We start from the raw sequence: 25108 nt of genomic DNA, 5'->3' as shown, positions 1-25108 counted from the left end.
TTTGTGGAAGACAGGATTCAATCAGTCGAGATACTATCACAGGCAGAGGTGGAGGGATTCAGTAGTAGCCATAAAACAGATAACATCTGAGGGTTTTGACTGAGATTCAAGCAATCTGTTCAGCAATAATAATAAGAAAACTTGATAAAAAAAAACCAGCTGCTAATTTAAAGTTCCTGCAGGAGACAGGTAGCTGGAGGCAAAGGATATACAAGCAAATGTCAAAAGCGGCAGAGCTAAATTTGGCAAATAGACCGTAACCTTTGCTTGACTCCTGGTTATTGTGGACGATAATAGTGAAAGAGCCCATCACAAATTAAATGACATGTAAGGTCAGATGCAATAGTTCAAGAGCTATGCTAGCTTTTCCCTGTGCAAATGCTTGAGTAAGAAAAACATTCATTACTTCAATTACCAGTACCTTCAAAGCAGGTTCTTGGAACTATGCGTGATTTAGAAGCCACTTGGACTATGCCAGAGGATGGAGTGAATTGTGTTAATTTCAGCAATAAATCTGGAGTTTCTCTCTGTCTTTCTCTCTCTCTCTCTCTCTCTCTCTCTCACACACACACACACACACACACAGCCCAAAACCATTGTTTTAATCTTACACCTCCTGTTCTCCTTCTCCTGCAAAATCTATTATCCTTACTGGTATATTTAAAAGTAGACTGAAAGGAGGAGAGGTAAAGGACACAAGTGTGGGAGGATGGAAGAAGGAATGAGGATTGTTGTGTGACATCGAAGGTTACACAAGTAGACTCTTCTTCCTCTCTCCCTTCTGCAGCTCCCTGCACCGACATAATCTGCTCCAGAGGGTCTCACAGTTCTCAAGATCAGATTTTTTTGGGGGTGGGGAGAAGGGGGTGGAAAGGTAGGGAAATCCCATTGCTTGATCCCACTGACAGATGGACACTATTAGATGTCAATAGTTATAAAGTCAAAAACCTGTGTTAATAACCAAAACTAAAAAAAAAAGAAGAACTTCGTGTATTTATCTCTCCATTCCCATCTGATAATCTTTTAAAAACTCCCCTTATAATTCCATAAATCAAAATGAAAAGAATCCATTTCATTCTCAATTGCTTTTTCAATTTGAAAAGGCAAGTCTTAAAAAAAAACAACCACCAGGTAAGTATGGAACAGAGACGCTAACAACAAGAAGAGGATCAATATGCCTTGTTTAGTAAGATATCCATTATTTCAAAGGGCATTTCAGGATTACCTTGGACATGACTGCCATTCTGTAGAAATTAATTACTTCCCTTAGGGGCTACAGCTTCTAAGTAATATCAACAGCTTTGCAATGCCTCTTATTTTGAGAAAGGTTGATCAAACAAACTTAAGCTAATTATCCTTTCACTGTAACAAATAGTGGTCATCTAACAACATCTCTCTAATCATGATTTATAGTCATTTACACCAATTGAGGTTATGGCCTCCTCAGTTTAGAGAAAATTATGTCAAAGAAGGTATTAAAAAAAAGCCCTCAACCTCAGGAAAAACTCCTGGGAGAGATATTTGCATACATAAGAGTTTTGCAAGATCAGAAATCTTCTCATGCGAAGCAGACAACACACCCTGGCAATGAATAGCAAAGAACCTCCATCATGTTTTGTTACAAAAAGAGAACACTGAGAAAATGATCCGCCCTGAAACACCTAAGGTTGGAAACACTGATCTATTACCCTTCATTTTCCATAATAGAGTGAAATATGGATTCTTAGTTAAGATCATTTCCTACAAAATGCCAATAACAAAGTGGTGCATCATGTGGAGATATTATTTGAGTGGACAATGACAACAAAATTATTGTTCTCAAAGAATACTTTTTCCCCAGTGCCGTCTTCATGAGTATGACAGGGTAATGTCAATGCATGGCTGCAGTCCAGTCCACAGTCAAGCATGGTTAGGTCTGCATGGAAATCAGGGCAGCAGGGGTGTTAAGCATATTCAACCCTGTACTGAATTGTGCACCATGGCTTTAAAATATAGGTGGAGATATATATAGAAGCCCTCTTCAGGTGTTCTAATGTTATCTCTGTGGAGAAGTCATGGAATAGGTACAACACCCCCACCCCCCTTCACTCTTGACCTTCCCACAGTGAAGGTGTTAAGTTGTGGGTGAACATATCAGACGACACAGCGATTCTTCAAACAGCTCTTGTTTATTCAGAGGCCAGAACAGAACTGAACTAAGGGATCAGCCAGCCTGCTTATATAGAGCTCCAGTACAACGTAACTGTAACAACTTTCTGTAACTATCCAATCACTGAACGTCACTTTCGATCCCTTATTTGCATGTGTGGACCTGAACTATCTACAGTATCCCCCTGCTGGCCCAGGGTGAGAACTTCAGTACATAACAGAAGGGAATTGTAAGTGTTCTCAGCTGAACACTTAAACTCCTTCCTGCAATCAGGAACGATCGGGATTCCCAGTTGCGGTGAGGGTTTTAACCAAAATTTCAGCCAAGCACACTTACAATACAACCCCGCTTCTGTCCTTCCTGTTCCGATACAGAAAGGTCAGGAGTGGGTCTGGTATTCCCTCTGCTTCCCTTCCATGGAGGGAAGGGTCATAAGCAATGCATGCTAGGTTGCACCCATAAACAGCCTTTCAATGACTTAATAATCCATGTATGGTAATCAGGGATGGGCTCCAAGTTTGAGGAGGCCCTGAGCAAACTGAGCTGCGGTGGGATCCTCTTCACACTGCTGGACCTTCTCAGGTTCACCTGAGCAGTAGGTTCAAGACCTGCCATTTTTATTTCCCACAATGCACTGGAGCACCTGATGTAATGCCACTCTGGGGCAAATGGGAAATTGAAATGGACACTCACAGACCCAGCTGGCTGATTTGAAGAGTTCAGGGCGAGTGTCAGAGCTGGGGGCCTCTGTTCAGACCTTTTGGCTCTGCCCACTGCCCAAGGCTGATGCTGTGTCTGAAGGCAACCCATATGAAGAAGATGGAACTGCCAACTAGACGGTGTACTTTAGCAGAAAACTTGCTCTTGAGTCCTCAGGGCTCATTTTGCTGTTAATTAAGAGACAGTGTTCTGCAGCACCTGAGTGGGGAAGGTGGAGCTGTCTGCTATACGTGGCAGAAAAATAACAATGCACCAACACTATCTGAGCATAACAAGTCATAGGGGAAAAAAGCTATTTATCAATTTCATACATATTTCTTACTTAGAACCGCTAGAGTAATTCATGTATTAAAAAATAGTACGGCAACATGAAGAAAGCTACTGAATTATGGAACAATTATCAGCATTTTCAGATGGGGGAACTTTTAGGCATCAGGTTGACTGATTCAGCACCTTTAACATCCACAAGTCACATCAGGCCTATGCTGATTCCTACTATCGGTAGGTTAGCAAGAACCAGCAAAGGGCAAAATCTAAATGATGGGTAGCTCAAATTTGTATCTGGTTTTTCTGCTTATTTTGGTCCCATTTAGTGCCAACTGAACATCTAGCAGTGCTGGAAGCTGCTCTTTCAACATAACCTAAGACAGATATATGAAATGTGAACTGCTTTACACGCTGGGCGGAACTTAACACCTCTCCATTCCAAGTAGCAGCTCAACTAAATTGAAAAATCAAAATCTCCCCCAAAACCAGACAAATCAAACCAAGCCACCTACCTCTTCCAGAGCAAGGCAAATGTGAGCTCCCTTGACATTTTCTAGCGCTCTCTTCTGCCGACATGAGACAAGAAAGTGGATGCTCACATTTCTTCCCTGTCCATCCTTGCTTACAATCGCATCTTCCACAGTTACATTGTCCATGACCTTAAGAGCAAAAGGAAAATACATAATTTCGGTTTAGGGTAGCCATGTATCCTACTTTAGTTGAAAGGAGTAGAGGTAAAGAAAAATAAGAGGGAGACCAGGGACCTTGAACTTGCCCATCAGTGGTTAGCACCTAGAAGTTCATCAGACTGAGTAGGAATACTGTTTCTGGTTGTGTATCAAAACTATACTATACTACACTGAGATGTTTAAATGTTTTTTGGTTGTCCTTGAAGCTTGCGACACTTCTCATCCTCTCCTGCCACACCAGTGTGGTGCACCACACCCTTTGAGAACCACTGATCTAAGCTCACCTTGCTGAATCTAATTTGGCAGGTCTGAATCCAGCCACTGCCTGGGTGGGAGACAGCCTGGGAACCCTAAGTAACACTGCTTTGACTTCCATGAGGAGCATTAAGAACAGCCCTCTTGGATCAAGACAAAGGCTCATCTAGTCCAGCATTCTGTTCTCACAGTGGCCAACCAGATGGCTATGAGAAAGCAGAACATTAGTGCAACAACCTGCCTCCCACCTGTAATTCAAAGCAATTGGTGCACAAAGGTATGATGCCTCGGGCAGTGGAGGTAGAACATTGCCATTGTTGCTAGTGGGCACTGATAGTCTTATGTATATCCTCCATGCATTTGTCTAATCTGCTTTTACAACCATCCAAGTTGGTGACCATCATTATCCCTTGTGGAAGCAGATTCTGTAGTTTAATTATGTGCTGCATGCAGAAAGACGGGATATAGAATGTACTTGCTACAACACAAATAGCTCCTCTGCATCTATATAAACCGTGTGGTTCTACTTCAGAGGGAATCAAGCCACATAAAGACAACCATGCATGAAATCGCAAGGTGGCATCATGGCAAAGCTTGTCCATAAAAGAAGTGTTTCAGTTTCTCAACTCCTGTGGTACCCTGGCCTGTGGGGGTGGGTGAAGTACTCTTTCCTACTGGAGAATTTTTTAGGAGACAGTCATCCTGTTATGCGCTAACTGGTAAAGCTGTTTTAAAGACGCTACTCAGTGAGATGAAGGGCTCTGAAATAAAATCCTAGAGAAATGAAAATCTCTAGAGAATGCTGCCTTCTCTGCAAGGTAAAGTAGTAGCAGCAAGCTACTCCCTGCTCTTGGTGAATGAAGTCTTTAAAATAACCACAGGTATTTCAGTTTAGTTACAGGGAGGTACTTATCTGCAAATTGGCTTTTTACGATCCCCAAATGCTTCATCTAGACATATGGGGTTTACTTATCTGCAGTCTCATCTCATCAATTAAACAGATGAAATACATTTCTCAAAGGGGTAAGCTTTGAGCAAAGATTGTATTCAGGGTTGTTTTATGACAATGTCTATACAACCAGCACCGCAGGCTGATTCAGTGGGAGTGAGGATGCAAGCCCAGAACAGAAACATCAGCACATTTATGTGGTCAAGGGGAAAGGAACCACCCACATGGGTGATTTGTATATGTGGCAGAAGGAAAAAAGATACAATATTCATACAGAACATTTTGAAAGTGTGAATGCGGAGCACACACTATATATTTTGGACACATCTTAAGATCTCATAATGATAGTTTCCAAGATCATGAAGCAGCATTTTGTCTTTGTTTGGATACAACCGTATCCAATACAGCCATATTGAATTCTTCACATTTGTTTCAAATATTGCTCTTACCTGAACAGAAATCATCTGAGTATCTGTCATAGACTCCCTTGCAATTTCGTTCATCGCACTCGCAGGTGTCTCCATGAATATCTCCCCAGTCTCCAGTTGGGTCAACATCATGACATGTGCATTCACCGCATATGCAGGTGCCTAAGGAGAAAAGAGATGAGCTGAACAACAAAAGCAATAGCTTAGAACAGAGACTGTTAAGATAAATTAAAGGAACAGACGGTTCTGATGTTCTATAGCTGTTGAACGTTTACCTGCATTTTTCAAAGCTACCTTGTAACATGGTCAACTCATTTTGAAAGTCTGCCTTCTTCAATGTGTTAGGAGACCCGCAGATGAGAACTTGCTCATCACCATGTGGCACCATGGGAAATGGTGCCTAGAAAGCAATGTGTCAGTTGTTATAGGGTTGTGAGTGTGTAAATGTGTTTGTATAGGTCTAGACTTTTCAGGTATTTTGGCTTCTGTTGGGAGGTGATAGGTAGCACCTCTTTCCTGCTCCCCTATGAGCTTTCATCATAGGGCCAGTTTCAAACAGATGAACGTCAGGTAACCCATTTATTTTGACCAATTTATTATTATTATTATTATTAATAATAATAATAATAATAATAATAGATTATTATCTATACCCCGCCCATCTGGCTGAGTTTCCCCAACCACTCTGGGAGGCTCCCAATCAAATGTTAAAAACAATACAGCATTAAATATTAAAAACTTCCCTAAACAGGGCTGCCTTCAGATGTCTTTTAAAGATAGGATAGCTGCTTCTTTCCTTCACATCGGAAGGGAGGGCGTTCCATAGGGCGGGCGCCATTACCGAGAAGGCCCTCTGTCTGGTTCCCTGTAACCTCACTTCTCACAATAAGGGAACCGCCAGAAGGCCCTCGGCACTGGATCTCAGTGTCTGGGCTGAACGATGGGGGTGGAGACGCTCCTTCAGAACTGAGGCCGTTTAGGGCTTTAAAGGTCAGCACCAACACTTTGAATTGTGCTCCGAAACGTACTGGAAGCCAATGCAGATCTCTCAGGACCGGTGTTATATGGTCCCGGCGGCCACTCCCAGTCACCAGTCTAGCTGCCGCATTCTGGATTAATTGCAGTTTCCGGGTCACCTTCAAAGGTAGCCCCACGTAGAGTGCATTGCAGTAGTCCAAGTGGGAGATAACTAGAGCATGCACTACTCTGGCGAGACAGTCTGTGGGCAGGTAGGGTCTTTATGTCATCCCATTCAAATGACATAGAGATATGGAGAAAGTGGGACCTGCAACAGAAAGTTGCACTATAGAGTGCCCTTGCTCAGTATTCCAGACACTCCATTCCACCCCCACCCCCCAGGGATTTTCTCTTCCCTCCCCCCACCAGTGAATCAGCATTCCATACCCAGTAAGCATGCTGGGTCCCTACCTGGCTGTTTAACGATTTCCCCCACCTAAGGCGTTTCCCCTACTAAAGATTTGTTTTTGCTATTTCTGAAAGTCCTGGTGTTCCCCCATCTCTGCTGATACCTCTCTCCTCCAAGTAAATGGTGTTGCACCTCATCCCCACCATAACTGTCAACTTTTCCCTTTTTTTAAGGGAAAATCTTATTCAGAATAAGGGAATTTCCCTTTAAAAAAAAGGGAAACGTTGACAGCTATGATCCCCGCTCACCCCAAACCCCTCCCATCTGAAGAAATCTTGCAGGTGCCAGCATAGGCACTACCATAAAAAATGCAACCTGTGGAACATTATGTGTATGTGATGAAGTGATTTAGGTCAAAAGCATCTGAAATGCACCAGGCTGGGGAAAGTTAGTACAAAGGAAGCTTTTTGCTTTTGCAGTAATTATCAGAAGATCAGATTTCACAGACTACCTACCAGAAATAAGTTACTTGATAGAATCAATTGTCATTTGCAATGCTTCATGTAAACTGATGAACATTGCCAAAAAAACTATGTTGTGATTTAAATCTAAATTTCTTATTGACATCATTTGCTACCACATGAGTAAAACATCTAATCTGACAGATAACATTTATTGGTTCATTGTTTCCGGGGCTGCAATGGCTTTTTATTATTTTGTATTTTTTTTAAAAAAAAAACCCTCACTGTTAAACTAAAATGAAATGAGCTTCTATTATTTCTATATTTCAACCAGACTTTCAATTGCTCTGTAATTAAGATGAGAGAGTTTTCTAAATGCTCTCAGGATAATTAGATGCTCCTAATTTGGCAGAGCTTTGTCAGTGGAGATGTACTAAAGAGATGGATTTTGAGATCTGCACTTTTGCTTTACTGTAATAGCTCTGGACCACAGCCAGAGGAACAACAGCTGATCTTTTAAATATTTGCTGAGTGAAAGCAGGCATCATTGTTAATGAATACAGACACATTCATGAAACACTGCTCATCCTAAACAGTACTGAAATTATTGTTTCATTGCTGAAAACTGAGCACTGAAATTACTGGTAGAGAATGACAGGCACACCCAGACAACCATTCAAACATCCTTGCCCCACCCTCAAGCAGGGTGCTAGCCAACAATTTCACTGTTCTCATTTGTTCCAGAAACAGAGAAGAACAGAGAAGAAGTTTCAAGAAGCAGCAGAAGGCCGAGATTGTTCTGTCTATGCAAGGACATTTTCTGGACATGCACAGTGTGACAGGAAGTACTGATAACAAAGGTTCTGAGTAACATGTAACTTGTTGTGAGTCTCTTGCTTGTGCCTTGTGGTGAGAGAAGCAGAGAAAGAGTCTTGGACTCTTGTTGGACTCGAAGCATGCCTTGACCATGGAAGTGGTGAATAATAATAATAATAATAATAATAATAATAATAATAATAATAATAATAATAATAACAACAACAACAACAACAATTTATTATTTATACCCCGCCCATCTGGCTGGGTTCCCCCAGCCACTCTGGGCAGCTTCCAACAGAATATTAAAATACAATAATCTATTAAACATTAAAAGCTTCCCTAAACAGGGCTGCCTCCAGATGTCTTCTAAAAGTCTGGTAGTTGTTTTTTTCTTTGACATCTGGTGGAAGGGTGTTCCACAGGGTGGGTGCCACTACCGAGAAGGCCCTCTGCCTGGTTCCCTGTAACTTGGCTTCTCGCAGGGAGCGAACCGCCAGAAGGCCCTCGGCACAGGACCTCAGTGTCCAGGCAGAACGATGGGGGTGGAGACGCTCCTTCAGGTATACTGGATCGTGCCCGTCTGTATTTATTTGCTACCAATATGCTTTTACGCCAGTCAAGTAAACTTCCACACTTGACTAAATCTTTATGGCGCCCATGAGTGCTTATTGCCTACTGTGTGTACCTTCAGCCCTGAAGATGCTTCCAAGGAAGGAACTGCGTTGAGATGTAACTCTGCTGAGTATGGATACTGTCACACACACACACACACACACACACACACACACACAGCGAAAGTGATGCCGGACCCAATCCTTCAAAATCATCCATCAGAGGTTGATGGATTGATCCAACAGAATCTACACTCATGGCTTTTAACATTAAGGAAGGGTTAAGGAATGGTTTTGATAACGTAGATGGACACATGCCGTCCTACTTTTTACGTTCATAATGTGTTTATTATCTTGTCATTTCATTTTTAATCATTTTATGCTGCTTTATCACTGAAACACTGCTCATATGCTCTAAGTGTTTTTCCTTTTTTTTTTTTTACTGCATTCAAACTCTGAACCCCCTCCAATGGCATTCAAGGGGTAAACAAAGGACCCAGAAGGAGGGAGAAAGATTTAAAATGGGCAAAGCAGAGAAACAAAGGAACCAGCAGCAAGGAGAGAAAAAGCACTTTCAAAAATGGTATGGCTGGGTATAACTTTCATTTGTCGGGGATAATTTTCATTTGTTTTAATTTACAAGTATGCCCTGTGACATTTTAGAATGACACATCTAATATTCTAATAGGGGGAAATAACGTTAAACAGGTGAGTGTAGATTCAGGCCCAGTCAGCATGCTCAATGGTCAAGGATGATGGAATTTGTAGTTTAACCACATCTTGGGCGCCACATGTTCCCTAGGTTAAAATAAATAATTACAATAAAGGACAATAAAGGTTTGTTTGTTTGCATGTGCACGTAAAGACAATGTGCTGTACTCCACTTGTGCCACTGATATTTCTTGGCATTATTCCCTATATTTTATTTTAATACTCTGTGTTGCTGGAATGGATGGTATAGAAATATGATATAAAATAAACAGATCTGGCTTCAGGTGTTCAACCTAGCCCACACTTTTGTAACAACAGGTGAGTTTTCACCATACCATGCAATCTTAAAGGTAAAGGTAAAGGTACCCCTGCCCATATGGGCCAGTCTTGACAGACTCTGGGGTTGTGCGCCCATCTCACTTAAGAGGCCAGGGGCCAGCGCTGTCCGGAGACACTTCCGGGTCACGTGGCCAGCGTGACATCGCTGCTCTGGCGAGCCAGAGCCGCACACGGAAACGCCGTTTACCTTCCCGCCAGTAAGCGGTCCCTATTTATCTACTTGCACCCGGAGGTGCTTTCGAACTGCTAGGTTGGCAGGCGCTGGGACCGAGCAGCGGGAGCGCACCCCGCCGCAGGGATTCGAACCGCCGACCTTTCGATCGGCAAGTCCTAGGCGCTGAGGCTTTAACCCACAGCGCCACCTGATCAATGCAAAATATTAATTGAAACAACAACAAACTAAAGTCTAGCTCCAAGAGATCCACATATGTAGAACAGTACATGAATGGCGCACCTCTGTTGCTGCAGATTTTGCCATCTGGAGATGTGCACCTCCTCTTGATCTCCCATGGGGTAATGTCACACTGAAGTTCACATTTATCGCCATGCCAACCAGCCTCGCAGTAACAGTTTCCACAGTAACACTTTCCATGGCCTTAACCCAAGACAAAATGTTGACAGTGAAGAAAGATAGTCTTTATAAAAATATATATTGTTCAGTTCATTTTTAAGAAGATTTTGAATGAGGATTCATAAAACTAATAGCCACCACAGACGGGAGCAATTTTATTATTGGTCTCGTAATAACCTCTGCAGAAATCTCAGCATCGTTTCATTGTTTTCTAGCATTCTGGAGGGGCTGCTTTATTTCTGATGAATGAGTCTATATACAATAAAGTCGTTAGGACAATCGCCTAATATTCTTCTGAAACTTGCAATACTGTAAATGCCGGCCTACATCTAAGCAGCAACACTGGTTAATGCTGGGGGAGACGGAGAGTCTGACTTACCACATGGACACTTAAGAACATTTTTACAGAAAATCATGAAATGTAGATGGCTGAGCATGTGTAAGAGTATATTTGTTCAGAATTTTTATTATTATTATTAAGATACAGCCAAGTCTAGCAGAGTGCAAAGGAGGGAGGAGTTCTGTCTTCTTTGCAAAGCTATTAAGGACTTCCTTACTAGCACTGGGTATCTTCAGACTCCCTAAGCTTGCAACAGATATTAAGAGATGAAAATATGTAAATTTTACAATCATTTTTTAAAAAAACAACAACTGGGTGAATCAGTGATAGACACACACCCAGTTCAGTCTGCATAGACTGGCTCACCATTATGTGGGTGTCTCACCAACTCAACTTGAGAAGCATATTGGGAGAATGTTGTGTATTTTTCTGCTATTTGGAGAGTTTTCAAGCTGTGTGTTTCCACCTCTACTATTGGATTGGGTGTGCAGAGGACACAGTTCTTTCCCTCCAGCATAATTCAAGGAGAGAATTACTCTCTCAATAACTTGGTTGGTTTTCCTTTTTTTACTCTTTTCTGGTAACTATTTATTGGCAATGAATTTATCTCCTTCTCAAATTTTGTTCTTGAGGCAAATGTACCAAAGTATCAGCAGAAAAAAAACCCAATCCTACACTATCGTGCATTTTTTGTTGTTGTTGTGGTTTAGTTGTTTAGTCGTGTCCGACTCTTCGTGACCCCATGGACCAGAGCACGCCAGGCACTTCTGTCTTCCACTGCCTCCCGCAGCTTGGTCAAACTCATGTTTGTAGCTTCGACAACACTGTCCAAGCATCTCGTCCTCTGTCATCTCCTTCTCCTTGTGCCCTCAATCTTTCCCAACATCAGGGTCTTTTCCAGGGAGTCTTGTCTTCTCATGAAATGGCCAAAGTATTAGAGCCTCAGCTTCAGGATCTGTCCTTCCAGTGAGCACTCAGGGCTGATTTCCTTCAGAATGGATAGGTTTGATCTTCTTGCAGTCCATGGGACTCTCAAGAGTCTCCTCCAGCGCCATAATTTAAAAGCATCAATTCTTCGGCGATCAGCCTTCTTTATGGTCCAGCTCTCAATTCCATACATCACTACTGGGAAAACCATAGCTTTAACTATACGGACCTTTGTCGGCAAGGTGATATTTCTGCTTTTTAAGATGCTGTCTAGGTTTGTCATTGCGTTTCTCCAGGCATCTTTTAATTTCATGACTGCTGCCTCCATCTGCAGTGATCATGGAGCCCAATATTGTGCACACCCATGATTTAAGACTGTGCAAAATCCCATTTATTGTATTAAGATAAATTACTCCTGCTAGTAAAGGAATGGACTGGACTGTTGCTGCTTTCTGCTGAGTCCTCTGCAGCTATAAACCTCTTTGAAATAATGACCACAGGGAATGGAGTAAGTGTTCATACTGTCATGCTATGTGGACTGGAGTCTACCAAGATACTAATTTTCACTGTTGTAACCCTCAAATTGCCTCAGTGGAGTAATATTCATACTACCTATTGGCCTAAAGCAACATCATACTCCCTCTATTCTCTGCAACTGCTAACCTTACACCTGGCTAACACAAGATGTCTTACAAGGCTCCTGCTTCCTAAATTGCAGCTCTCTCATTATTCACAACCACTGCCACTATCAAAAAGTGTCTCCATGTGGCAGAAACTCTGCAAACAAAATAAAAATTGAAAGCTTTTGCCTCCTTTTGCAACAGAGAAATGGTAGAGTTTAGCTTTAGAATTCACTACCTGGGATCCAATCCACCTAAAAGTACTTGTGATTAAATCCCATCGAAAACAGTGGCTTTGATAGAATGCAATCATCATGGATAGTGTTGGAGTGCAGCCCTTTCATGCAAAAATCCCCCCACAAATGCCACATCAATATTATTTGATTAACACTTGCAATAATTCTCCACACTTACCTGTACACATCTCTCCTGTTTCTTCATCTATGCATTCTCGGTCATCACACTCACAATATTTACCATGGATCAATCCATTTCCTTCTAAATTGTCACATTTACATCGGCCACAATGACAAGTTCCTGTTAAAACCATAAACAAAGACAACATGGATAAGTCAGAGTGCAAGAAGGAATGTCAAAGGCAATCTATTCTAATCCCTTGGAATGCAACATGATTTCATGGCCTTATCCATGTCTGCAAGATATTAAATTATCATTTATTTCATTTATAACAATGGGATGTGCTAGAGTAGAGCCCTCGAAATGGAGATGGACGCTCCACTCTAAGACATGTGAGGGGTGGTCATGGTATCGAGAGCCACATACATGTCAAAAGGAGCATTACAAGACTGAAGGGCATCGTGCCCCCAATGACATTGTCACAGGTGCACAAGAGCCTAGTGGTCTCAAGGTAAGCCTGGGTCATTGTTTATGGAACTTTGTGGCTCTAGTACTAGACATTTCATTCCTAACCTCCACAATAGGTTTAGTACCCCCACCAGACACCACTTTTTCTACAGTCTACTAATCAGATCTGATCAGCACTAACTCTACAAAGAATATAGCTCTGATGCAACACAGAAATTCCAACCAGCCCAAAGTTAATTGCAACAATGCAAAGTATCAGTGCAATCTTCAGCTGCATCCAACCCACTGTGCACGTTCACTAGGAATTAATTCTTTATGCTATTCATTTATGCTGGATTCTCAAAATATTCCAGTTCTTGTACATTTCCTTTAAACCCCTCTTTAAACCCCATATAATTCAAACTCACATAACAGATCACCCAAGGGTCTCCTGTTTACCCCTGCGTCCATCCATCAAAACAAAGCAAAATTAGGCCTCACCTGCGTTTGAGCAGATGTTATCTTGCGAATTCTTGCACATTTCGTTACTTTTCTTCCGTGTAAGGTTGCAGGTCGTTGGGTATTGGCAGGCATCACCATACCAGCCGTCCTCACATTTGCACTTTCCACAGTCACACTTTCCATGGCCTGGATAAATAGCCAAAGAATCACTGATCAGTATATGCACACAGCAAATCTCAATGTTTTATTTTGAAATGCCATTAATTTGCTCTTAACATGGTACAATTTATATACAAATGATTAGATGTAAATGTTACGTGGCTGTTAACCAGTCAAATGGTTTGAGCGTGAACCATCAAACACGCATCAAAATCCAGTTACAGAATAGGGAGCCTGGCACCTTCTCTTTAAATGAATGTGGACTTTCATTTAAAAATAGAAATTTTCAAAAATATATTCTTGCTTAAGAAGGACCATGAGAGAAAATGTACAGTTACAGGTAAAGGTAATAAATAAATGTGTGGATGCTTTCCTACCATACTGTCAGTGCCTCCATCTGCTTATAATCATCATAACAATAATTTTATTATTTATACCCTGCCCATCTGGCTGGGTTTCCCCAGCCACTCTATTATTGAGCTTCTCAATCAGTTACTCCTACCAACACCCCACATTTCCCTCTTTCATCTTCTGATTAACCTGGCTTCTGTTAAAAATGATTTGTCAGGTCCAGACAACTTAACACTACTGAGCTCCATTTTAATAGGATAAGCATCCACCCTGGGAGTTAGCACAGCTTGGCAACTTGGCATGCAACTTGGCAGATCCATTTATTTGTCACCCAAGCAGAAATGCATGGCTCTCTCACCACCTTCATGCAACCTGGCTAACAAGTAAGAGTGGGATGGGTATATCAGAGGAAGTACTCATGCCTCTCTTAAGTTCTAAGTCTCCATGCATCTATGGATGAGGAGATGGAAGAATGCTTAGAAGAGTTTGGATTTGATATCCCACTTTATCACTACCCGAAGGAGTCTCAAAGCAGCTAATATTCTCCTTTCCCTTCCTCCCCTGCAACAAACACTCTGTGAGGTGAGTGAGGCTGAGAGACTTCACAGAAGTATGACTAGCCCAAGGTCACCCAGCAGCTGCATATGGAGGAGCGGAGACACGAACCCGGTTCAACAGATTACGAGTCTACCGCTCTTAACCACTACACCACAATGACTTATGCACCAACAGAAAAATCACATGATCCCCAGGTCACATGATGCTCCATGGTGTTTGGAACTTACAGGGCAGTATCCAATGCTGAAAGGTCTATGTGTTGCTTGACTTACAGAGATCTAGGAGTTCACCATTCATATTCCAAGTTGTTCCAAGGAACAAGAGGTCAAGATATTTTTTTTAAGGGTATAACTTTTAACATGCATATATCATTATGGCCATAAAACTAGAAGTTATAAAGTTATAAAACTAATATCATCTTCCCTAAACATAAGCATACTCACATGTACCAAGGTAGGCATATCCTTGACAACTGGATACTGGGGGAGTGTAGCCCCTCTTCCTGAGTAATGCTTATGTTAATAATGAGTAACATTTTTTAAAAAATGTATTATTTTTTATTTCTCCAGATTGTCCTAAGATTCCACGCTAGCTTCACATTTAAGAAATGTTTCATTCTGTATGTTAAGTACCATCCTCGCCTCAAAAATAAGCCTTTGACAGTTTTATACCCTCCTCTCCACCTAGCAAAGTGAAAAGATTGCAGAAAAAGAGTGACTTAAAAAAAAAATCATAGAGGTATCTCCGCCGCTGCCCCCTCCACACACACATCCTATCACTGGTGGTCAATTGTGGCTTGAATTGGTCCATAAATATAAGAATCCACTATTATTAGTTTTTATTTAAAAAAACAAAACACCACCACCCTTCCATCACTCTCTTTTTAATACAATAAAAATATCACAACTTAGCCTTCTTCTATTCCAGTCCCCCTGGTGAATTAAGAGCTCAGTCTCCCTTGATCTTCATGGAATAAAAGAAGCGCCAAACAAAAGTGTGAAAGACGTTCTCCCTCCCAGCTACCTTGTTCCTTAAACATCAATTTAGCAGCCTAGCCTTCGTAATCTCCTTTAGCTGCTGGTCAGGCAGCCTTAATCCCTCACAGTCAATGGAGATAAGAATTAATCAAAAACATTATTACACAACGGCCAAAAATGGGGAAAGAAAGGATTGTTTTAAAATAAAGGAACCTATGAAAACATAGCTGTGAACTTGGAGTAGTGATTTGATTTTATTCAAAATAGTAATTGAAGCCCTATGCGGGCATCACAATTAGGTGACTGTAAATATATTTTGGGGAGAATGTGGATGAACATATTGGCTCCATCCTTCCTCCATCACCATTTTCATTACTTTCCAATTCACGGCCAACCTTTTCTTTGTTCTCTTGGGCTATCCAGTCCAAGTCTAGTTTAAAGATTAAAAGCTCCTCAGAAGGAACAGCAGTGGTCTTGAAATTGGCCACCAACTCTGAGCATTGCTGGTGCCAAAATTACCTCATGGGCAAAATTGGGAAATCTAGGCAGGCCTGTTTAGGCCCATGGAGCAGAAGTTCCAAACCGCTGCTCTAATATGTTTATAAAGCACCATGATTTTTCACTCACGCAGTTAATCTCTCTACATCTCCAGACAACAAGAACAAAATGTGTGGGGTACTAGTCACCTTTTATAATTTATACACATATTAAAATATGTGGGGTTTTCAGCATGCAGGTGAAAGGACTTAAAACACTGAATTCTTTTCTGCACTATACAGGAAGAATAAAAAAGGAGTAGCAGCTGGTATGGTAATTAAATTGGTCTCATTAGTATCTTTTTTTTTATGAACCAGAGAATGATTCAAAAAAGAGCTTATCAGAATCTGAAAAGTGCTTCATGGAATAGCTTAAGAAATCATTTTTGATTGATCCTCTCTTGAATCACAGAGGATTTAGAAGTCAGAAAAGAGAATGAGAAAATGGGAGAGTTCTGTAATTATTGTCCAGCTTTGAGAGAGAGGGAATAAAGCATCTTCACGTAACTCGGAGAATTTCAAAATAATCCACTGAGCCAGACTCTGCCTGCACAAAAAGAGTGTGTTTCTGGGGGTGGGTACACACATAATATTAGTATCAGGATCATCACACAGGGATTAGCAAATCGCCACCACACTATTGGAAAATTCTCTTTCCTCTGAACCAGTGTTGACAATTTGCAACCATAAACTGACTTTTATTGACGTTTTATCTGCCTTATTTTATTTTATTGCATTTTTATACTATTTATATTTTTGCTGCTAGCTGCCTTGAGCATCATTTGGTGGAAAGGAAGGCTGCATAATAAATTAATAAACAAACAAGCAAATGTGAGGACAAATCTAACAAGATTCTGGATGTTCAGATTAACCTTCCTGATAAAGGTTAATCCTACAATTTTTTTGGTTTTGTATATTATTAGAAGGTTCTTTTATATAAAAAATATTCTGATTAACATTGGCAACATATTACTTATGCTTATATCAAGTAGAAAAAAATAATATTTTAAAAATGATGTGCCGGTACTCTTATATGGTGCTTACATCTGAGCACAAAACAACATACAAAACTAACTATATTGATTTGTAATGCTGGTGTAAGGGAAAACTTCAGGTTGTTGTTGGTTTTTTGTTGTTGTTGTTGTTGTTAGCAAACCTTGTTGCATACAATGAAAAAAATTATCAATCCTTTTTTCAGAAGAAAGAAAAGAGAGGTGCTGTGGATTTTTAAAAAATTAAAATGTTGCCCTCTGGCGGATAATGCTGGCATAGAAACACAGAGGGGGAGGAATTCTCATCATAGGCTTGTCATAAAGAATTTGCATGGATGGTCTTGAATATTATTCACTCTAAAGGACAAATTCTATATGTATTAGAAAAATTCATACTGCGAGGCCTGAAATGGTTTTGTAGCATTCCTTGCACAGGTGTGGGTTTTTTCCCTGAATGGCTACTATTCCTCATATTTTATGTTCTGTTCCTTCCTGAAAAATAGTTGTGGGGACGCTTTTAGTCTCCCAGTGTTGCTGAACTACCACTCCCATCATCCCTGGCAACTGGTTGTCCTTTGCTAGGGCTGATGGGAGTAGTTCAACAGCATCTGGAGGCCTGTCACAGGAGTGTGCCGTCAGTAAATCACATAGTTCAAAGATGGAGTTAAGTATTTACAGTGGTACCTAGGGCTAAGTACTTAATTCATTCTGGAGGTCCATTCTTAACCTGAAACTGTTCTTAACCTGAAGCACCACTTTAGCTCATGGGGCCTCCTGCTGCTGCTGCCGCGCCGCCGGAGCACGATTTCTGTTCTCATCCTGAAGCAAAGTTCTTAACCTGAAGCACTATTTCTGGGTTAGTGGAGTCTGTAACCTGAAGCGTATGTAACCTGAAGCGTATGTAACCTGAGGTACCACTGTACTGGCAAAGACCTCATCTTCCCCATCCCTGCTGTAGAGCGATAGCCACTCCCTTTTATTTCTATGTGTATGTGTTCCCTGGTTTGCACTTTGGAACATGTGCTCCTTCCTTTGTTCTTTCTGTTTGTTTTGAGTTTATTGATTGCTTTTTGTGAATGTAAAAATAACAATAACACAAACTGGCTGTAGCAGCAGAGAGCAGTGGATTCATAACGGTATCAGCGACACCTTGGTGATTCGGTACCCTGTGCAATGCCAACATTTCGCACGCACGCACCCAGCTCTCACACTGCCTTCCCAAAGCCAGGTAACGCGATAGGCTTTGGGAAGGAGACGCGAGGGTTTGGGCAGGGTCCTAGAGCTTGCTCTCATCCTTTCCAAAGCAAGCGCTAACTACCTAGGCTCTGGGAAGATGTCTGAAAGGTACACACTCGACTCGGTGCCCTTTGTGAGGGAACCGCCCACACTGCCCTAAATCCGCCTCTGCAATCAGCAAATGTGAGGGCAGAAGATGGTGGCAGTGATAATTCACCTTCCCCACACTCCCTGCACCAGGCTCTAGACTGGCAGAGCAGAGCAGGGGGTCCTAGATCAGACCTCTCACCCCAAATAGGCTGGTTTTCAAACACCACTGGTATTAGCATGTGCTGTACTGTGCTTTCAGTATGTGGGTTCCTTGGCAGTGAACCCCACCACCACTTACAGAGTGTGGCAGAGAGAAGTGTGCTACTTCCTCATCCCCACATGGCAGATCAGGGTTTGGGGGTTATTACTCAGTAAACTTAACAACTTATATATACCGTCTTTCCCCGAAAGTAAGACATCCCCCGAAAATAAGACCTATTTCCAGTTTTGCCTCTCACTGTAATATAAGGCATCCCTCAAAAATAAGACCACCCCGATAATAAGGCCTCCCCCAAACATAAGGCCTCGATGGAATATAAGGCCCCCGAAGCCATCGCAAGGCATCTGACTCCTCTGGACCGTAGCGGCGGGCGCCGCCGCGCAGCTCACTGATTGGCCACAATGCAGCCGGAGCTGTTCAGGCAGTGAGAGGTCTCTTTAAACCAGAGAGCCTGCACCGCCGCCAGAACAAGCTGCCGCCTACTGGTTGCTCTGCCCTAATGAAATCTGGCTGACTCACAATTAGACAATAAATGTGTACCGTATTCTTCTTCATTGGAAAAATAAGACATCCCCTGAAAATAAGACCTAGCGCATCTTTGGGAGCAAAAATTAATATAAGACACTGTCTTATTTTCGAGGAAACAGGGTGTTATGTACTGAAGTTCTCACCCTGGGCCAGCAGGGGGATACTGTAGATAGTTCAGGTCCACATATGCAAATAAAGGATCGAAAGTGACGCTCAGTGATTGGATAGTTACAGAAAATGATTACTGTTGCGTTCTAGTGGAGCTCTATATAAGCAGGCTGGCTGAGCCCTTCAGCTCAGTTCTGTTCTGGCCTGTGAATAAACAAGAGCTGTTTGAAGAATCGCTGTGTCGTCTGATATGTTCACCCACAACCTAACACAGGGTATATATTTTGAAAACTGTATGAGAAACAGCCATACTAGAAAAGTTAAATCTCCAGTTTGAAACTAGGACAGGGTCAAACAAAAGAGGACACCTTCACCCCAGTGTGGTTCCCCTTTATTACACACACAGCCCAACAAGATGACAACAAGAACCCACTGACAGTGTTTGAATTGATATGGCTAATTTGACCCAGCCACACCACCCCCTCACACACGCAAATAAAACTCACTGCAGTCAACTGAAGGCCCCCCAATCTCTCTCACCGCCAATGAAAACTAATAAATGAATAGAAGGAGAACCTACCCACGTGATGCTGACACAAAAACCTGTGCATATACTATGTAAAAGACTGAAAGTTTACTACCCCACTCTCTCCCCCTCAGCCTTATACTGTCTACAACATTAATGTCTCACATCGAATATAACCAAGCTGTAGAGAGGGATTTATGATCTGAAAGCAGAGGCACTGTATGTACTTTTGTAGCCCAAGAAAATCTTTAATAAAAACATTTTCTTTAAAAAAGAGCTTATGACTAATAAAGGAAACCATCGTTTCAGATGGGCTATTCATGCATAAATCTATATATAAAATCTAGGGTTTTGTATTAGTAAAATCATTTTGTTTCCTTCAAAAAGAAACGAAACATTTGAAACTGATATCTCTTTCCACCCTCTTTTGATTAGTCATGGAATCAACACAGCAAGAAAAGAAAAATGTAGCTGCACTTGGAATTGTGAATGCCAGAGTGCCATTTATTGGTGGGGTGGGCACTGCAACAGATACCCAAAACAGGTGCATTAAAATAGTGTTACTTAAACTGCAAAGAATGAATCATGGCTCATCATTTGGGGGGTCAACACCTGACTAGCATTTCAGTTTATCTCAACAGCTCCTAATGTGTTGTTCTCAGCTGTCTGCCGCAGAGTAGCATATATGTTATGTAGATCCTAAAATGGTGATCCCCCCCCCCCAAACAAAAGGTGTGGGGCAATAGGTTAGAGGCTGGCAGGATGGAAGTGAGTGCCTTTGACAAATCATTGGCTTGGAGTTGTGAAATTCAGTCAAACTATATGGATGGACTGCAGAATGCTAGGAGGTTTCACTGCCATGTCCCTGTGAATTGCCATGCATATCAATGCTATCAAATAATTCATAAACAACAATACTAAATAATAGCTATTCTCATGGAGTGGGAGGAGTTGAGTGCACGATAGTACTATATGGCTTTTAAAGTACATTTGAAAGCACGGGTGCACAATATGGGGAGTACGATGCAGTTCATTTGCAGGAACTGGCAGTCCACCAATGCAGTAGCTGTCCAGAAAAGATATGCTGCCAGTTTTCCAGGAATTCCTGAAGGGTAATGGAATCACACTTAAAACAACACTGCCCTCTCCACTCATCCACCTATTTCTTGGCTGAACAATCTGTTCAAAGTCTCATGAAAGTGGATTACAAGCTGTAAAGGCTTAAATGAGCACAATGAAAGAGAAACTAACTAAACAATTTCTCCGACAATTTCCTATGAAGACACACCCTCCTGCAACATCTGGTTTTAATTTGGAGCTCAGACCTATGTTTCTGACCATTTCCCTTTCAATATAACACAAGTGGGTCTTGTCTATATGGAGTTTAATGCTGTGTTGCTTGAAATTTAGTTTATGAAACGTGATGCAAGACCTTCTTGCATTCCACCCAGGCAAGAACACTTGGAGAGTTAGTGAGTTGTGTGTTCTGGGGAGAGGTTGTGGGGCTTGTTTTGAGTGCCAGGCCTAGAGGACTGCATGAAGCCCACAGGCCTCAGTTTCCCCACCATTGCCTCAAATAATTATAATTATAGTCAGAGTCAAAACTGAAAACTCTGGGAACGACAGCATTCTGATGACAGGCAACACTCTTTAAGACTTTTGTAATATAATCTAGAAAGAAAAGTACGTCTTGACAAAATCTAGTGCTCCTCACACCAAGGGTCCTTGAATTAATATTAAAGCCATTCTGGATTTTCCTGCATACGAAAGGAGCATAAATGCAAAACGAATTAGCTATTTACCCTTCTACCAGAAAATGTATTTTTAAACAAAGAAGATTACAACTAAGATAAGTTTTTTGTCACTTTGAGGAAGGAATGATTAATGACAAATATTATCATTCACATCCTAGGGTCAGTTGTGCCGTAGATCTGTGTAATTTAATTCCTGCAGAAAGTGGAGTCTGACATATGAAGTGATTGCTTCTGTCTTTCTTAAAACTACATCCACAGGAGTGTGTCATCAGGATAAGTTAGTCTTTCCTTAATAGATGTTTGCTACTAGTGAAACTGAAGCTGAGCCTCCAATACTTTGGCCACCTCATGAGAAGAGAAGACTCCCTGGAAAAGACCCTGAAGTTGGGAAAGATTGAGGGCACAAGGAGAAGGGGACAACAGAGGACAAGATGGTTGGACAGTGTTCTTGAAGCTACCGGCATGCGTTTGACCAAACTGCAGGAGGCAGTGGAGTACAGGAGTGCCTGACGTGCTCTGGTCCATGGGGTCACGAAGAGTCAGACCCGACTAAACGACTAAACAACAACTAGTGAATCACCACTAGCCCCTCTTTAGAGGTAGGCATGCTACTCTTTACTGGGTTTGTTTGTTTTTAACCACCTAATTTTTTCCTTTGATGGGTGTTTCAGGCCAACAATATCTGGCGGGGCTGTGGTTCCATACTCCTGATCAAGGGTTAAGAAGACATTAACCACACATCGGAGCCAGATGTGTGGTAAAATTATTATCCACATTCTTTCACAATACAGTGGTACCTCAGGTTACATACGCTTCAGGTTACAGACTCCACTAACCCAGAAATAGTGCTTCAGGTTAAGAACTTTGCTTCAGGATGAGAACAGAAATTGGGCTCCGGTGGCACGGCAGCAGCGGGAGGCCCATTAGCTAAAGTGGTGCTTCAGGTTAAGAACAGTTTCAGGTTAAGAACAAACCTCTGGAACAAATTAAGTTCTTAACCCGAGGTACCACTGTACAATATTTTCCCAAAAACAACCATTTCTCAGGACTGTTTGCCAGAAACTAGAAAATGTCAATCAGCTCCCTGGAGCCAAATTAATAAGAGGAAGAACAAGAGAGTTGTCTTTATTGGCAATTTACTCTCTTCCAGACAATATGAGAATGATTCTAGATTTCATTGCTTTCCAGACAGATCATAACACTTCTCATAACAAAAGCAAACAACAAAAACAAAACTTAAGCAGTAAAGAAATAAGGGATGATTAATGTAAAGAGGATAAAAATTCTCTTCGCTCACCCTTATCAAACGTAAACATTGGCAGGATCCATGTTTGGTAACAATCACCAGTATTATTCAGGAGTTCAGATCCACGTGGGGGTGAAGGTTGGGGTTAGGCATTTGCCCACCTCTGCATTGTCCACTAGTCCCTCCCTAACCCTGTCCACACAATGAGGGTAAGTCTTCATGGGGCAGCCTGCTGAAGACATGAAGGCTGTACCTGTGAGCAGACACCAGGAGGGATAGCCTATGTGCCTTCAGCAGTCTGAACCATGACAGATGACCTCCATGTATAGACAGCATTGGGAAAACACTACATGTGCAGGGATGGATGTGCAAGTACATGGCTCCTCTCCCCTCTCGCCCATCCCCATCTTTATTAGCATTAGCATTTAGTTGTGTTTCTCACACAAAGTGACCTGTTGCAGGAATTTATGTAAAGATTGGGGGGGTTGCCCCTCCAGCAGATATCATACACACACACACACACCGACTACCAAAATCAACACAGTCACTTCGGCAAATGTCCCCACAAAACACTTCATTACAGTTTTTCCTATCTCTATTCACAGGGCCTCTGCTGCACATTACAAAATGTAACAATTTGCTGATTAAAAGACGCCTGCTTCTTGGGAGAAAAGCAATGACAAACCTAGACAGATCTTGAAAAGCAGAGACATCACCTTGCCAACAAAGGTCCAAATAGTTAAAGCTATGTGTAGGGACACACCCTCCCCCACAGCAGAAGACAAGCCACAGCTTGTCTAGCCGCCATGTCCACTCTTGGACCTTTTGTCTCTTCAGCGGTGTTCCGTGCCCTGACCTTTACCTCCTTTGCAAAGGTATTTTCCCCTGCAATGGAAACATGATGTGGTAGAGCAAGTTGCGTAGATAACTAGGCAACACCCAGGGGGCTCAGGATTGGATAAGCGTAAAGGGCAAAGCCCTGAATGTATCTTGCTGGTTTTGCATATCTTGCTAATAAAAAGAGGCTCTGCGTAGCTCAAAGTTAGCTTGCTCAAGCACAGCTCACTTGCATTCAACTCCCATGTCATCTCCCTTATTTCTACACTATGGTTTTCCCAGTTGTGCTGTATGGAAGTGAGAGCTGGACCATAAAGAAGGCTGATCGCCAAGGAATTGATGCTTTTGAATTATGGGGCTGGAGGAGAATCTTGAGAGTCCCATGGACTGCAAGAAGAACAAACCTATCCATTCTTAAGGAAATCAGCCCTGAGTGCTCACTGGAAGGACAGATTCTGAAGCTGAGGCTCCAATACTTTGGCCACCTCATGAGAAGAGAAGACTCCCTGGAAAAGATTCTGATGTTGGGAAAGGAGAAGGGGGTGACAGAGGACGAGATGGTTAGACAGTGTTGTCTGAAGCTACGAACATGAGTTTGACTAAGCTGCAGGAGGCAGTGGAGTACAGGAGTGCCTGACGTGCTCTGGTCCAAGGTCATGAAGTGTCATGAAGTGTCATGAAGACTTCTGGTCATGAAGTGTCGGACACGACTAAACAACTAAACAACAACAACTACATACTGGCTCACTTGGAAAACTTTAGAAAGTCACATAAAATCACTCCAGAATGGATTTGTGCCATTCCAACTTTGTTCTGTTCAGGAAAGGAATGGCTACCAATGGGGGAGTCTGGGATGTGAGCAGCCATAATCCCTGAAACTGGGATCAGGTACACAGCAGCCTCTTGCACAAGAGATAATCACTGGCATCCTGGCAAATGGGTGCCAGACAGGCAGTCACCCCATGGACAATGGCAAACCATCCCGGAATGGATTAGGAACTGGGTTGGGGCGAAGAGGTGTGATTAACTTGGCCTGGGAAACCAGGAACTTGTAAATGTTTCTTTTGTCTCACTTGATGGGTGTGAGGTGGAGGTCAAGGGAAGGATGGGGACAAACCTGATGCTCAGGTTTCTTTCACCAGACCCTCCCAATTTGTGATCTGTGTGTGATGTATCCATGATGTAATTTTAGGGGCGCTGTGGGTATCTTTGTAAAACTAATAAAAGTGGGAGCCTTCCTGTGTTCTGGGCTTCTTCCTGCTTCTCCCATGCGGTGGGTGGAAGTCCTGTTGCAACAGTTTTTTTAAATAAAGACCAGACCTACTGGCTGCTGTTTGGGTCATCTATTCCTGGCTGGTGTCATTGTTTGGTAATCCAAGTGAGCCCAAGGATTTTCCTATAACAGACCCAACATTACTTAATAGATAATGCAAGCATTAAAAAGAGAGTATAAAAAACCAAGTCAAGGGCAAGAGGCTGAAAACATATCTATTCAAAGTAGA

General features: G+C 42.0%; 1 protein-coding gene across 1 annotated transcript in view; it reads right to left on the bottom strand.

The window, feature by feature from the left end:
• The window catches only part of ITGBL1 (integrin subunit beta like 1), a 136252-nt gene that overhangs the window by 58691 nt on the left and 52453 nt on the right, over window positions 1-25108 (bottom strand). Inside the window, exons 3-7 of the mRNA XM_083735321.1 lie at window positions 13528-13674; window positions 12637-12759; window positions 10219-10359; window positions 5479-5619; window positions 3649-3795 (exon numbers count right to left, since the gene is read on the bottom strand). Coding sequence (XP_083591447.1) covers window positions 3649-3795; window positions 5479-5619; window positions 10219-10359; window positions 12637-12759; window positions 13528-13674 — 699 coding nt within the window. The remainder of the gene's footprint in view (window positions 1-3648; window positions 3796-5478; window positions 5620-10218; window positions 10360-12636; window positions 12760-13527; window positions 13675-25108) is intronic.

The sequence above is a fragment of the Podarcis gaigeae genome, assembly GCF_964106915.1.
Source record: "Podarcis gaigeae genome assembly, chromosome: 4".
Classification (NCBI taxonomy): domain Eukaryota; kingdom Metazoa; phylum Chordata; class Lepidosauria; order Squamata; family Lacertidae; genus Podarcis; species Podarcis gaigeae.
Note: the sequence above shows the minus strand (reverse complement) of the source record. Positions and strands in the feature narration are given on the sequence as shown.